Source organism: Cajanus cajan, chromosome 8 (assembly GCF_000230855.2).
Source record: "Cajanus cajan strain Asha chromosome 8, NIPB_CcT2T_4, whole genome shotgun sequence".
Taxonomy (NCBI): Eukaryota; Viridiplantae; Streptophyta; class Magnoliopsida; order Fabales; family Fabaceae; genus Cajanus; species Cajanus cajan.
Window position 1 is genome coordinate 19,681,148 of NC_138524.1, and position 15,398 is coordinate 19,696,545.

At 28.9% G+C, this 15,398-nt stretch overlaps 2 protein-coding genes across 2 annotated transcripts; both read right to left on the reverse strand.

The window, feature by feature from the left end:
* Window positions 1-7,733: 7,733 nt before the first annotated feature.
* LOC109793034 (NAC domain-containing protein 72) lies at window positions 7,734-9,600 on the reverse strand. The gene is made up of 3 exons (XM_020352498.3): window positions 9,059-9,600; window positions 8,673-8,947; window positions 7,734-8,480 (listed from the first exon to the last, which is right to left on the reverse strand). The coding sequence occupies exons 1-3, from the start codon at window positions 9,237-9,239 to the stop codon at window positions 7,944-7,946; spliced, it is 993 nt and encodes a 330-aa protein (XP_020208087.1). The 5' UTR covers window positions 9,240-9,600; the 3' UTR covers window positions 7,734-7,943.
* Window positions 9,601-12,542: 2,942 nt separating this feature from the next.
* LOC109793035 (NAC domain-containing protein 72) lies at window positions 12,543-15,158 on the reverse strand. Its single transcript, XM_020352500.3, has 3 exons — window positions 14,857-15,158; window positions 13,733-14,007; window positions 12,543-13,518 (listed from the first exon to the last, which is right to left on the reverse strand). The coding sequence occupies exons 1-3, from the start codon at window positions 15,035-15,037 to the stop codon at window positions 12,997-12,999; spliced, it is 978 nt and encodes a 325-aa protein (XP_020208089.1). The 5' UTR covers window positions 15,038-15,158; the 3' UTR covers window positions 12,543-12,996.
* Window positions 15,159-15,398: the final 240 nt, after the last annotated feature.

The window sequence follows — 15,398 nt, forward strand, 5'->3', positions numbered from 1 at the left end:
CTCACATTCACTAAAAGAAAATTGTCATATAGTGACACACACTCTATAGTGACACACTATACATGTCACTAAAAATTATTTTTACCCACACAATAACTATAATATATGTTGGTATATTATTAAAAAGTGTGGGTATACATTATAGTGACACGTAAAATATGTTGTTAAATCTTATTCAAAATCAACACTAAAATTATATGTAATTATATGTCAAGTAGACATATACCTACATATATTGTACTTATAGTGACACTTTTTATGTCACTATATGTAACATTTCTTGTAGGGATTCAAGTGACATTGGTCCAAATAAAAATAAAATATGGTGTTATTAGATATATCTCTCACATACTCGAAGTGTGAACTAACAGGCAAACAATAAAAAATAATATTTTTTTTGTTCGTCCCTGGAATATCTACCGCCAATAGCAGTGACTAATTTCCTCGCTACGTTGGAGATTAGTCACAATAAAAAAAATAATAAAAAATAATATAATATCATAACAATATCACAATATTGTACAAATACATGCATCCATGTAGATAATAATGACAACGTTATGTTATTCGTCTCTAGCCTTTAACGTGATTATGCATGTGACATTATTCTCAAATATCAAATTTCATAGAGAATAGCCTACGAGTTTGGTTGTCAGAATAACCATGGCCTGGGTGTCTAACATCAAACCAATTTCATCAAAATCGGATCGACCATTGACTCATGAGTTTGGTTGTTGGATAACTTTCAATGTACTGAGTTGATGGTTATTAATCAAATCACATGAACCTGTGATTCTGTGAATGTGTATTATTTATGTCACAGTATGAACAAATAACTTTAGTGGTTTAGTGGTTATTGATAAGCTACATTGGTATAAAGTTTGGGATGTGGATTTGATTCTCATCTATGTAATGTTAAATTTTTGGTCGGCTTAATGACATATTACTAAGCCAATAACACATTTGACTCTAATATTGACTCAATTCATCTATTGGTTCAACTCCTATTTGACCAATCTAATCAGCTTACTCGAGCTGGGTTTAGTAACTCTACATCAAATATTCTCAACTAGGGTGATATTCATCAAGGGCTTGAGGTTACAAAGTTGTGCTAAGGTACTTCAACCTCAACATGAACAATAGAAAAATCTCAAACCAAGTAGATCCCTAAGATCCATATCTAAAGATCTTTAATGTTACCTCCATAGCATATGATTCAATTTTGTACCTCAAAATTCAATTTTATGTTTATGATGCACATCTCATACAACGATTATTTCACATGCAAATCATAACATCTTAGTAACTCATATCCCAAGTTTCAATTCTTGGGTCTCATATCTCAACTATTCCCAAGTCTTAATTATACATATAAAAGTGAGGCTTAATTCTCATTCTTAATTCTCAAATCACACAACTCACTTTCCAGGGAAATCACACTTAGCATGGAGTATCCTTCGCTTAGCCCCAAAGGCATTGAGTATCACTGTCACAATTAGCACGAACCAACTTGTACTTAGTGTCAAAATTATTTTTACTCATTATGGTTATAGTGCTTAGTGAGACTCTCTTTCCCTTAGTGCCAAAGCACAAAAAAATAAACTTACGTAAAATGATGCTTAGTGAGACAAGGCTCACTTAACATTCAATTAACGGTTACTCTTTGTGGTTCCAACACTTATCGTGCATTTCCACTCTTAGCGCCAAAGACTTTGGTGTTGTGTGAGATACTTGTCACGCTTAGTGCTAGAGGAGTAAAGACAAAAACTTACACTTTTATGGGTCTTGTACTTAGTGCGAACCCACAAAATAATAACCAAATTTGAATTTACGTAACCCTTCTCAATCAATCATAACCTCATATACACTTAACCATAAATTATAAAGATCATTAATGATATCAAACAATGATAGAAAAATAATCAATTGAACAAACCATTCAATCAACTAAAAAGACAATTATAAGTTTTAGGGTGTTCACAACCTATCCAAAAAACTAAGTCACATATATGACATAACCAAATAAAAAAAAAAATATGGGATTGAGGGATAACCCGACTACTTATATTATAGTTCACATTTATGTGCGAGATAATTCACTTGCTTTTACCTAGAAAACACTCTTGCAAAAGTAAGGATACAAAATTATGATCTTCTCCTTAAGATCTTTCTCCTTTATTTGTAGTTCTAATGATACGATGATTCTTTAAAGAGGCAAGACAAAAAGAGCGTGTTATGAAATAACTAAGCCTCAAAGTTTAATTAACTCTAAAAGAATGAGTTGTGCTCACAAAGACAAAAGCCCAATACTTATTGGTAAGAAAACAAAATAACTCTTATATTTTTAAAACTCACTTTTTAGTCCATTAATTTCAAAATACATATTATTTAATTTAAAATCTTAAAATTTTAATAAATATAATTTTTAAAAAAAATTGAGGTGTTGCATTAACCATGTTAAAGGATAAATAGCTATTCACAAAATTAGTTGATACTGATCGTACTAATATAACATGGTACCCTAAAAAGATAAATGAAATTAATTTAGCTTTCTTTTATATATTAATAGTAACTTAATAATATATCTCTGATTAATAATTTCATTAGTTTTAAAAAAAATTGACAAATTATATTAAATTAAATTTTGTATATAAATTTCACTTAGGGACAACAAAAAAATTGCGGATAATGAATGGAGATACAAGGATGCATGTACCCAACATGTAGGGAGAAAGAAATTAAAGTAGTTATTTGCAAATATGAAGTTAGATACAAGATACTTTTATTTTCTAAAAGTAGGCATAAAAACACATGGAAATTACAATAGTACTCTTTCATAATCTTAACAATTGTTATCTCTTATGAATAAGAGTGTCTGTGGTACCATTTTGATTTAATTTTTAACTGAAAAGTCATTAGAGTTAAATAAAAAAAATTAAGTGCGGTATGATTTAATTTAATTTAAATATTTAGGAAATCTTAACCAAATCAAATAATTTTTTAAAATTTAGTTTGATTCGATATTTAAGATTTTAAAATTATGGTATTAATATTAATATATATATATATATTTATCAATTCAACGTGACGTTTTCACTGTAGAGCATTGCTTTATTTTATGCTAATAAGGTAATTATAACCTTAGTCTCTGTTTTACATACACCAAAATAAATGAAAAACTTCAACATAAAAAGGCAAATATAACTGCAATATACATAAAGTAAATAAAATAGTTAATAAACTTAAAATAAAATAGTTATTGAACTTAAAATAAAAACAATAAACTTTAAAATAAAACAATCATATGCTACAATATATATATATATATATATATATATATATATATATATATATATATATATATTACTTCTTGTTTGGCTGCCTGCTGTTGAAATTAAAGGAAAAAAGTGTTGCTGAAATATAAATTTACATTCTAGTACATATTACGTTAAACTTATGTCATTTTGAATAAGGTATGTGTTGAGAAAAGAAAAACATACTTATATATAGTGGTTTCATTTAGTTTCAGCCGATTTCACATTTTCAAACCCCAAATCAAATCAACTCATACAATTTAAAAATATTTAAAAAATCAAACAATCATTATTTTTTTTATTTTCTATCAAATTTTTTATATTTGAGTTGATTTTTAATTTTTTTATTTGAGTTAGTTGGATTTAGAATATCCATACTAATGACAGTGCAATAACCTTCATTTTCTCTTTCTCTTCAAGTTTTTTTTAGATTTATAACGACACAAATAATGCTTTTATACAATAAATTATATAACTCGGAAGAGAGCTGATGAAAAAAATTACAAAAGCATTAAAATGAATGATGTAATGGAGAAAATAAAGAAAAAAAATAAATTATAAAAAAAATCATTATAAGAGTACTTTTTTTTCTTTTTAGTTACTTTTGCATTGCTTTACAAAAGGTCTTCAAGAAATAAAAAAAGAAAAAAAAAAAAAAAAAAAAAAACTCGAGCGTGACCTATGTACATATTAAAAGACATGTTTAGCGCTAATCATGAGCTACTTTTGCATAGCTTTACAAAAGGCCGCCGAAAAGGACGAAAGGATGAACTAAAATTAATATCATTAATGTAAGGGCTCATCATTACAATTTTTATTTATATACTTTTTACATCATAATAATTATCTTAATTTTTGTGAATCTCAAAATATCACAACTAAAATAAAGAGGGATTTTTTTTTATTTTAAAAATAAATTTATTTTATTTAATAATTTATATAAAAATATCAAATTTTAATGATTATTGAATTAAATTTTTTAATATATAAATTAAATCTATAAATTATTAAAAAATTTAAAAATTATTTAATATTTCTTTATATAAGTTTAAATCAACATATAAAATATTTTTAGGAATATCTATCCATTCGAATTAATGAATGAAAATTTAAATAATTTTTAAATTTTTAAAAATATGTAGACTTAATTTATGCATTAATTTTTTAAAAATTTTATTGCATTATTGAAATTTGACGTAGAACGTGAGTTATTAGTAAAATAATTCTACCAAAATTTACTTTTATAATAAATAGATCTCTCCTATTTAAATATATGTATATATATATATATATATATATATCATTTTTCAACAAATTTAAAAACATTATAAATTTTAAATACAATTAACTTACATATTTAATTAGGGGTGTGAATGTGCAATGACTCACCCCACGAATCTATCCAATCTGAATTAACCCAATTATATTTTTGCGGGTTAGGTTGAGTCATTGGGTTGAATTAGGTAATTTTTCTTTAATTGATTATAATTGAGTTTAGAAATAATTTAAGAAATTTATTACCTATTGAACATGAACCAACTTGACCTATAATAAATTATTTAAGTAAAAAACTAATAAATTACATTGAGTAGCTTACAAGACACATTTTCCTTTCATCATATACACACAATAAGAGTTTGTCATCAATTATAATCAATAAAAAAAATCATACAAGGACTAAACCTCACAACCCAAACATATTCTTAAAATATAAAAAAATAAAGAGATTTATTTTGGATTGTTTCAATTCTTGAGAATCAAAATCTTATATTTAAACTATATTGTTTGGATTTATAATTTTTTTTTAAATTCAAACTAATATGATAGTTAGAATTGATTAAAATTCAAATTATTAACAAATTTAATGTTATTAACTAAATTAAAAAACTTTTAAAATTAATTTAACTTGACCTATAATAAATTATTTAAATAAAAAAATAATAAATTACATTGAGTAGCTTACAAGACACACTATCCTTTCATCATATACTCATAATAAGAGTTTGTAATCAATTATAATCAATAAAAAAAATCATACAAGCACTAAATCTCACAACCCAAACATATTCTTAAAATATAAAAAAATAAAGAGATTTATTTAATTGGATGGGTTGGATTGTTTCAATTCTTGAGAATAAAAATCTTATATTTAAACTATATTGTTTGGATTTATAATTTTTTAAAATTCAAACTAATATGATAGTTAGAATTGATTCAAATTCAAATTATTAATAAATTTAATGTTATTAACTAAATTAAAAAACTTTTTAAAGTAATTTAGTTATAAGAATTTTATATATAAAAATGAAAGTAGTATAACATTATTTTGGTTAAAAGAAATAGCTATTCAATCCAATTAATTTTAATCTCCTCTATTTTATATATATATATATATATATATATATATATATATATATATATATATATATATATATATCAAAAGAATTGAATTAAATCATCTCTAATGAATTAGTTTAATTCAAGTTTTGTGAAAATAAAATTAAAAATTTTAAATGCATTTTGAATATTTCAATAATTGCATATGTGTAATTTTAGTCTTTTAAATATTAATTGAATAATTTTAGTTTTTCAAGTATTGAATTATTTAATTTTAATAATTTATTTTGATGCGACACTAATGAAGTAAAATGATATATTAATATTTCTTATTAATTTTTTCCTAATATATTCATCTCATATAATATATTTATATTTTTATAAATATATGTTAACGTATACTAAATAATTTATATTATAAAATTATTAATATGACTATAAATATACTAATAGTATTAATATATAAATATATGAATAATATTATAATATTAATCATATATAATTTGTTTAATCCCAAGCGTCTGGTTCAGCGGTAGGGGTTGATCCACGCTTAAGCAAGGTCAGGGGTTCGAATCCTACCTTGTGTATGCAGCCGCGTTAAATCTTGGGGCCAGCTATCCCACCCAGTGTTTTAAAACCCGGACCGACCCGGCCGGTCGGACCGGTTGGACCGGGAACCGGTGGTCCAGCCGATTCGACTCTGAAGTTGGATCGGTTATGCAGTCAACCCGTTTCAAACCGGATTGAACCAGTCAATTTTCCGGTTCAACCAGTGAACCGGTGGGTCAAACCGGTTCAACCTCTTTTTTTTATTTTTTTTTAAAAATTTTTTTAAGGGACCATAAATCACAAAAATAATAATGAAAATTGAATCTCTTAATGAAAAAGCAAGAAGTCTTATTAAATATAACAATGACTACTTGTTCTAATATATTTGTTTGCAATATATACAACTTAAATAACTTTTATAGTATATTATTAATTTTAAATTATATATTTAATAATGCAATATTTATGTAAATATTACATATATTATTTTGTGATATTAATTGCAAGCATATTATATATGTACATATTATTTATATTTTTAATTTGTATTAATATACCGTTTAACATGTAATTTTTTTTATGTGTTTTTTTACAAAATAAAAATAAAAATAATTTTAAATAAGATAGAAAAATTGAAATTTAAAATAAGATATGAATTTATTAAAATTTATAAGTATAAAATATATTTAATATAAATATTTTTTAATAAAAATCGAGTCATGCAGTTCAACTAGTGACCCACCGGTTCAACCTTTGACCCACTGACCTAGTATCTTAACCGGTTCGATGACCGGTCTTATTTTTAAAACTATGATCCCACCCTTTGAGGTGCCTCCAACGTAGCGAGGAGATTAGTCACTGCTATCGGCGGTGGATACTTTAGAGACGAACCAAAAAAAAAAATATAATTTATTTATTTAGTTATAATAAATATATGATTTGATATATGAATGAAAATTATAATATGTGCAATTTAAATAAGTTAACAATTGTATTATTTTAAAGCATTATATATATACTAATTTTAAAATTATTAAATTTTTAATAAGAAAAGTTAAAATTTTAAATTTTTAATAAATTAAAATTACATAATTAAAACTTGAAGAATCAAAATTATATAAATATAATATTTGAGGGAATTAAAATCTTAAATACCAAAATTATACAATTAAAATATTTAAAAATAAAAAATAATTAAGCCAAATAAAAATTACAGTGACGAAATAAGTAGCCACTCGTGACCGTTCATTATCAATAACATTCCAATTTACATAATGATTCCAATAAGTGTATGACACAACTTAATTGTTCAAAATTGTTACTTAAAGAAGATTAACTTCACATTATAACTTTCAGGTTAAATCTATAACAGATATACCTGTCCGAATTAACTTAACTGTAACAAACAGTTAAGACATAGTTAAAATGTGAAGATTTATAAAACATAGCTTTATACATATTATTATCCAGAAACAATTATTAATTAATAATTAGAGAGCCAAAATAAAAATGACCAGGATCCATGAACCAAGATCAAATTCAAGCCCAATAACTTGATATTTAAAGTTGAAAAGGATGTATACACCATAAACGTACACATACACATATACGTATACGTATACGTATACGTAGGCACGGGTATATATACATACCGAAAAGCATATTCCCTTTCCACTTTTGGGCACCAATAACAAAAACCATTACAATGGCCATAGAAATTAGAAACCCCAATTATTTACACCACTACCCTCGTAACCCGAATTGCTGACCCATGTACCCGAACTCAAACGGGTCTAGTTGGCCCGATAGGAGTTGGGCCTTCGGGTTGGACTGAAAGCATTTGGGCCCGTCGGCCCGTTGGGTTCTCATGCCACTTTGGACCTCCTCCTCAGTCGGTGCTCCCGTCATGAAATCCACGTGGCTGAACAATGATGGCATGGAAGGGACAAATAAGTCATTACAATTATAGTTCATCATACCCGACCCGAATCCGGAAACCGAATCCTGCTCTGTTTGGTTAACCCAATCCGCGAAAAACTCTGTTCCCATGTTCTGAAACCCGAATTTCTCATCTTGTTGCATTGTTCTAAGTGAGTTCACACGTGGCAACGTGAAGCATTGATCATCAATTTCGGGAAATGATTCGAGGATGTCGTCCACGTGGGACGATGAAGAAGGTGACGACGACCCATTGCTGCATTCTTTAGCCCCTAAACTTGCCCCAACATTTTGTGCACTCGAGTTCTTCTTATAGATACGACACAAAACCCAATCATCAAGCTGCATCACATTAACAACAAACAAGTTTTAATTAAGAATGAAACAAATCATGACATGTGTAATTATGTGATAGCAAAAAATTTCACGATTGGGGTTGTAGAAGTGATTTTTTAGTAACTAATCTCAACTAACATGCATGCAATTGTAGACACTTCTAAAACCATGACTTAGAGTTGTGATTTAAATGTGTACCTTTGTGGTTCCGAGGTTGTTTTTTCTTGAAGAGTCAAGGAGGCGATACTCGTGCATGATCCAATTGGTTTTGGAGCCTTTGGGTGCTTTGCCAACGTAGAAAACAAGTGCTTTTTTTATGCCAACTTTTCTACCTTCATTGGTGATGACTTTGTCGGTTCCCGTGGCTTTCCAATACCCAGAACCCGCAACTCTGTTTGGTCTTGAACCATTAGGGTACTTCCTATCTCTTGGGCTGAAAAAGTACCACTCCTTCTCTCCAAACACAGCCTTACCTACACTCCCATAACCACACTTAAACTTCAATTAAAACAACACAAAACAAAACAAAATAACTCATTTTGGTACATAATATGCAAATGGGCTTAATCGTAATCGATTATTACCTGGAAGAACCCATGGATCAAACTTGTACAAATCAACTTCAGCAATGATTGGCAGAGAAAAATGGTGGCCAGCAACCTTGCGGCAAAGGTATTGAACAAGAAGCTCTTCATCGGTGGGAAAAAATCTAAACCCAGGTGGTAAACTCAATTGTACAAGAGGGTCTCTCTCTGGAACTCCCATTCTCCTCAATCAAATAGAGAAACAACAATATTTTTTTTTCGATATACACTAAAGGAGTCACGTTGCAAACACGGGGAAGAAACGAAGCCAAGTCTCAAAGCTTGAACTATAGATAGATAGACAACCCCAACATATTTAAAGCACTCGGCATTGGCATCATCTAAGAAATGGGGCCCAACATTAAATTAAAAAAAAAAAAAAAAGATAAAAAAAAAAGAGCATCTAAGAATGAAGGCAAGGTACAATATCTGATTAGCCAATGAAAAGGGGCGAAGTCGAGTTTGAGTGGATTAAGTTTGTTTAAAAAAAGTAGTCAAGGTTCAAAATTCAAGGTCAAAACACCTAGGACACACTTGAAGGAATGGGATGCTACCCTCTAGTTAAGACGTAGTTAAAAATGTGAATATTTATGTTATTTATAAAACATAGCTGTGAAAATAAAAGATGACCAGGATCCATGAACCATGAACCATGATCCAACCCTTTTAAAGTTGAAAAGGACGTATACCGCAGAAGCGGACACGTGGGTGTAAGTAACGCGTACGTGTACAAACATGCGTGCATGTTTTCACGAATTCCATGCTCTTAGCTTGCACGTTTGAAACACGTTTAATGGGAGAGGCACAAGGGAAATTAACCTCATAAAATGTAAAGGACCATAGAAATATCCCAACGATGAGTAACAGAGGAAAAGAAAAAGACAACATGTCCATTATTTGCGGCCATGAAACAACAAAAGGGTTTTTCTTTGGTCAAAGGAAAAAATCCAGAAAAATAATAATTAAAATATAGAGACAAAAGGGGTCACGTTGCAAACACGTGCAAGAAACGAAGGGTGGAATAATGAAAAGGGCACCTAAACCATCGCACGCAAGTGAGTGAAAGCTTCAACTAAGGATAGAGATAACCACAACAAATTAAAAGCACTTATTATCAGCATTGGAATCATTTAAGAATTGGGGCCCAACATTTAATCGGAAAAATAAAATGAAAAAGCATCTAAGAATTAAACCAGGTACAATATCTGATAATTAGCCAATGAAAAGGGTGAAGTTGAGTTTGAGTTCAAGTTTGATTTGAAAAGTGGTCAAGGTTCAAAATTCAATATTGAAGTCCAAACCTAGGACACACTTGTCACTTATGCTTGTGTGGTTCGGCTTTTGACTGTTGGCCCATTCCCTTTCACACATATTCAATCCCATCTTTTCACTTTTGGCTCATTAAGCATTAGATGAGACTGGGAGAGTGGATAAGATGCTACATCACCCACTTATGTTTGGGTAACACTCAAACTCAATTTTACTCTTTAAAAAATCATGGTATTATCATACAAAAATATAATTAATTATTTATTATTTTTTCTTTACTATAAAATGCAATTGATATTGCTCACTTCGAAGTCCATCCCCAAATAAATAATCTTGTTTGTATATTCTAAATTTTATATAGCTCATATTTGATAATAATAATAATAATAAAATAATTTTAAAAATCTTATAAAAATAAATTAAACCGCCAAGCTGATTTGCAAAATATTGGATTGAATTGTTTAGTTAAGATTATGAATTACACCAAACTATATATTGCTTATGTTTGGTTGAAATTATTTATTATTTTAAAACAGAACTAAACTATATATGCAATGAACATTTTTAATGTAAAGTCCAATTGTAATATTTTATTTAGATCATTTTGGTAAAAGTGTTCATCAGGTAAACAATTAATCGTAAAATGGCGTAGTTAATTTAAATGGAAAATCACATTCTTTGCTGGAATGTATCATTGAGACAAATCCCAAAAATACTACTGTATCTTCTTGTATGGCCTCACTCCTCAATGGGAAAGTTGATGAAACATATATGTATAGGCACTCCTATAATTAAGATAACGGAGACAGGTCACGTTTAACAATCGGATAAGTCTAACAACTTTTTACACTGTGAATACGGATCATTTGGAATATACTTTTGTACTTCAGTAATTAATTTTGACTATCAAGATTTTGAATTCGTTCACCATATTACATACATTCAATTTAGTCCATGAAAAAATAGTAAAAATCTTCGATAAATTTTTAAAAGATTTTCTTTTTTGTGTTATTTGTATTCTTAAATTTTAACTTTTAAATATAAGTTAATTATTCTATTATAATTACTAATTTTGTTAGTCTCATATGTTTGCATGTATTTTCTCTCTCAGCTAACATACAACAGTTACAAATTAGATAGATTTAGACACATGAAATAAGGTTTAATTTCTAATTTAATTTAGAAATAACTAAAGTCACGTCTAAATAATTTATTTTTCTCACCGAATCTCATTCTTGTATTTCATTTCACCTAAAAAACTAATTTATGTGAGACATGAATCTCATTTCTACAAGATAAGGGTTTCATTTGAGACATCGTTGAAGAAGAAAGTCACCTAATATTGTCAAAGTAACAAAGGTTAAGTGAAAAAGAAATTCCTAGGACATTACCACTAAACTATTTCCCACTTCTGTTGGGGAAGTTTTATAATTCATCAAACATAGTGTAAGAACTCATAATTTATTGACACATTCTTATTTGAGATCTTTTATAATGAACATTCATTTTTTGCTAAACTTCAAATTTAATAATTTATGATTTACAATCTTAAACATGTAGTCAAAACAGTAAAGAAAATTTAAGGATAATTGAGATAAAAAAAATTTAACTTCAAGAAATCTCACGAAATCCAATAATAACCTATTTTAACCAAAACACTCATACTCAAAATATTTAAACATAACAATATGTTCATTGTTGATTAGAAAATATCAAAATCTTATATTACGTGATTAGGAGAGAAAATAGCCAATTAGGAGAGAGAATAAGTGTCAACTTGACACTTAATTATTGACTATTCAAAAAATAAACAAAATTAATAACTAGTATAACAAAATAACTAATTTGCATAATAAAATTAAAATTTAGTAATCCAGATATCACAATTTTTTTTTTAAAAAAACTTATCGATTACCTTTACCATCTTTCATGATGAAATTAAGTGGTTATTCTTACATTAATATTATATTTTCATATATTTAATGTTGCATTGTTTTTCTTTTTTTCAAACATATAGATATGATGAGAGGTCTGAACCTAGACTAGGGGACCAATCTAAACTGCACCAACTCTTATATTTTGATAAATTTAAATGTAGGAATTAATTTACTGTTTAAATTTTGTACTACAGTTTCAACTACATCCAAATCCATTTGTATCACACATTAAACAGGATTTCATTTAACACGTCGATGTCACTTTTCACAATCAGCCAGGCAAGACAAGTTTAGACAAGTTTATAACAAAGGGTAGGTAACATATTTTCAGTACTTGGTAATAATTAATCAGGTTGTCGACACCAATGCTATGGAACAATAAAACATCTAAACCAAACTTTGGAAAACAGCTGCCAATGCTTTGAACTTTGAAGTACAGCGTGATTCATGTTAAGCTCAATAATGTACGTCTTGTAAACAATTAATTTCAGCATTCCCATGCGATTGTGGTTGTGGTGCATGCAATCAACATAGCGTACTTCATCAATTTCATATCGATTCAATGTATGTGCCAAGTGCCAACCTCCAAGTTCTCTAGCCGCAAAACATGACTAAAACTACATTTTCCCTTTCCACTTTGGGAGCCAATAACAAAAACCATTGCAATGGCCATAGAAATTAGAATCCCCAATTATTTACAAAAATAAAAATAAAAATAAAATTCCAGATCCTTTAGTCTCGTGACTCAAACCCATGACCCAAGTACCCGAACCCAAATGGGTCGGCTGAATCGGGTAACAATCGGGTATTCGTATTCGGCTGAAAGCACTCCGCTCCATTGACCCGTTGGGTTCTCATGCCACTCTGGAACTCCTCTACGGTTGGTGTCCCTACCAAGAAATCCACGTGGCCAAATGGGGGTGACATGGAAGGGACAAATAAGTCATTACAATTATAATTCATTATCCCTTGAGTTTGGTAACCCGATCCGAATTCAGAAGTCGAATCCATATCCGTTGGGTTAACCCAATCAGAGAAAATTTCGGTTCCCATGTTTTGAAATCCGAATTTCTCATCTTGTGGTAACATGTAGCATTGATCATCGATTTCGGGCAATGATTCAAGCATGTCGTCTATATGGGACGATGAATAAGGTGACGACCCATTGTTGCATTCTTTGTCCCGTAAATTGGCCCCAACCTTTTGGCCACTCGAATTCTTCTTATAGATACGACACAAAACCCAATCATCAAGCTGCATCAAATTAACAACGTACAAATTTAAACTAATAGTGAAACAAATCATAATTGATGTGATATCACAAAATTTCTAAAACTCTTACTATTGCTTTCACAATTGTGGCTTGTTAGACACTTATAAAATTATGATATTTTGGTGAGGTTGAAAGACGAGGGAAGGGAATTTTTTTTTAACCATGCATGGTATTGGTAAGTATGTATGTGTGTACCTTTGTGGTTCCGAGATTGTTTTTTCTTGAAGAGTCGAGAAGGCGATATTCATGCATGATCCAATTGGTTTTGGAGCCTTTGGGAGCTTTGCCAATGTAGAAAACAAGTGCTTTTTTTATGCCAATTTTTCTACCTTCAGTGGTGATGACTTTGTCTGTGCCTGTGGCTTTCCAATACCCAGAACCTGCAACCCTGTTTGGTCTTGAACCGTTAGGGTACTTCCTGTCTCTAGGGCTGAAAAAGTACCACTCCTTCTCTCCAAACACAGCCTTACCTACGTCACCATAACCACATTCAATTAAAAAAACACTCATTTTGGTGCATAAAATGCTAATGGACTTATTTTAATTAGGAGTGTGCATAATTCAATCTTTTTAAAAAAATCACACTAAACTATTTTACTAAATTGAACCGATTTAAGTACCATTTGATCCACATCAATAAACCAATTCAAAATCAAATCTCTTTTATAAAGAGATTTGCAAGAGGTTTCAAAACCAAATCAAGGCTAAACTAGTTTTAAACCAATTTTTTTTAAAAGAATATGTTTTTTTTTCAAATTTACAAACAAAATCATGATTAATGTAATCTTTAGGGACAAATTAATAATATTTTACTAATTATTAATTAAGAGACTAATTAAGTAAACAAACATATCATAAAAGATAAAAAAAAAATTATTTACTTTATTAACATAGAACTCAACTCAAAAGTATTAAAAAGTTATAATTGTCATATAAAAAACTTAATTATGAAACATTATTTGATAACTGACATTTATTTTAATAGTATATATAATAATCAAAAAGTAAAAAATAAAAAATAAAAAACACAATGATCATTAACAATACACAAACATTTTATATTATACCTTAAATCACTAAATTATAAGATACGAAAAGCATAAATAAATTATTTTTATTTAATTTTATTTTATCATTTTAAAAATGGTGCAATGTACCAAACCTAATTATCAATCAAATTTTAAAATACATTTATATAAATAAGATGGTTTGATTTTTTTCAAATTAATTATGATTTTTTTTTTTTTTAAAGTAGTGTGCTTCTATTTCAAATCTATTTTTATATTTGTTTCAAGCCCCAATTATAATTGATTAATTACCTGGAAGAACCCATGGATCAAACTTATACAAATCAACTTCAGCAATGATTGGCAAAGAAAAATGGTGACCAGCAACCTTGCGACAAAGGTACTGAACAAGAAGCTCTTCATCTGTAGGGTAAAACCTAAACCCAGGTGGTAAACTCAATTGTGCAAGAGGGTCTCTCTCTGGAACTCTCATTTTCCTCAATCCAACGAACCTCGATTATGATCAAGAGATTCAACAAGTGAATCTAATAACCTTTTTTTTTTTTTTTTTTTTTCTAGCTAGCTTGTGCTTCGTTTTCTCTTTTTTATTTCGAAAATATGAAGAGGTGACAGTTATTATATAGGGACAAGCGAGTCACGGCATTTGCGATGAAATCTTTGTCGAGTTCGGTTTGAACCTATCTGAATGTGCCACGTTGCAATTAAAAAATGATCATTATGCGGACAACCTTAATCTACTTCCCGTACGGACGCGGATTGAACTCTGTTCACAAAAGAAACCTCGGAATATTCCGTGATCATGATAAACAAACTCAAAATAATCAAGCACCTTT

What these genes read in the sequence shown, in the direction of transcription:
- LOC109793034 (XM_020352498.3), bottom strand. Translation starts at nt 9,239, where the DNA reads ATGGGAGTTCCAGAGAGAGACCCTCTTGTACAATTGAGTTTACCACCT. An exon ending in TGATCCATGGGTTCTTCCAG is followed by an intron (nt 8,948 to 9,058) that starts GTAATAATCGAT and finishes ATGGGAGTGTAG; the next exon opens with GTAAGGCTGTGTTTGGAGAG. An exon ending in ACAACCTCGGAACCACAAAG is followed by an intron (nt 8,481 to 8,672) that starts GTACACATTTAA and finishes AATGTGATGCAG; the next exon opens with CTTGATGATTGGGTTTTGTG.
- LOC109793035 (XM_020352500.3), bottom strand. Translation starts at nt 15,037, where the DNA reads ATGAGAGTTCCAGAGAGAGACCCTCTTGCACAATTGAGTTTACCACCT. An exon ending in TGATCCATGGGTTCTTCCAG is followed by an intron (nt 14,008 to 14,856) that starts GTAATTAATCAA and finishes ATGGTGACGTAG; the next exon opens with GTAAGGCTGTGTTTGGAGAG. An exon ending in ACAATCTCGGAACCACAAAG is followed by an intron (nt 13,519 to 13,732) that starts GTACACACATAC and finishes AATTTGATGCAG; the next exon opens with CTTGATGATTGGGTTTTGTG.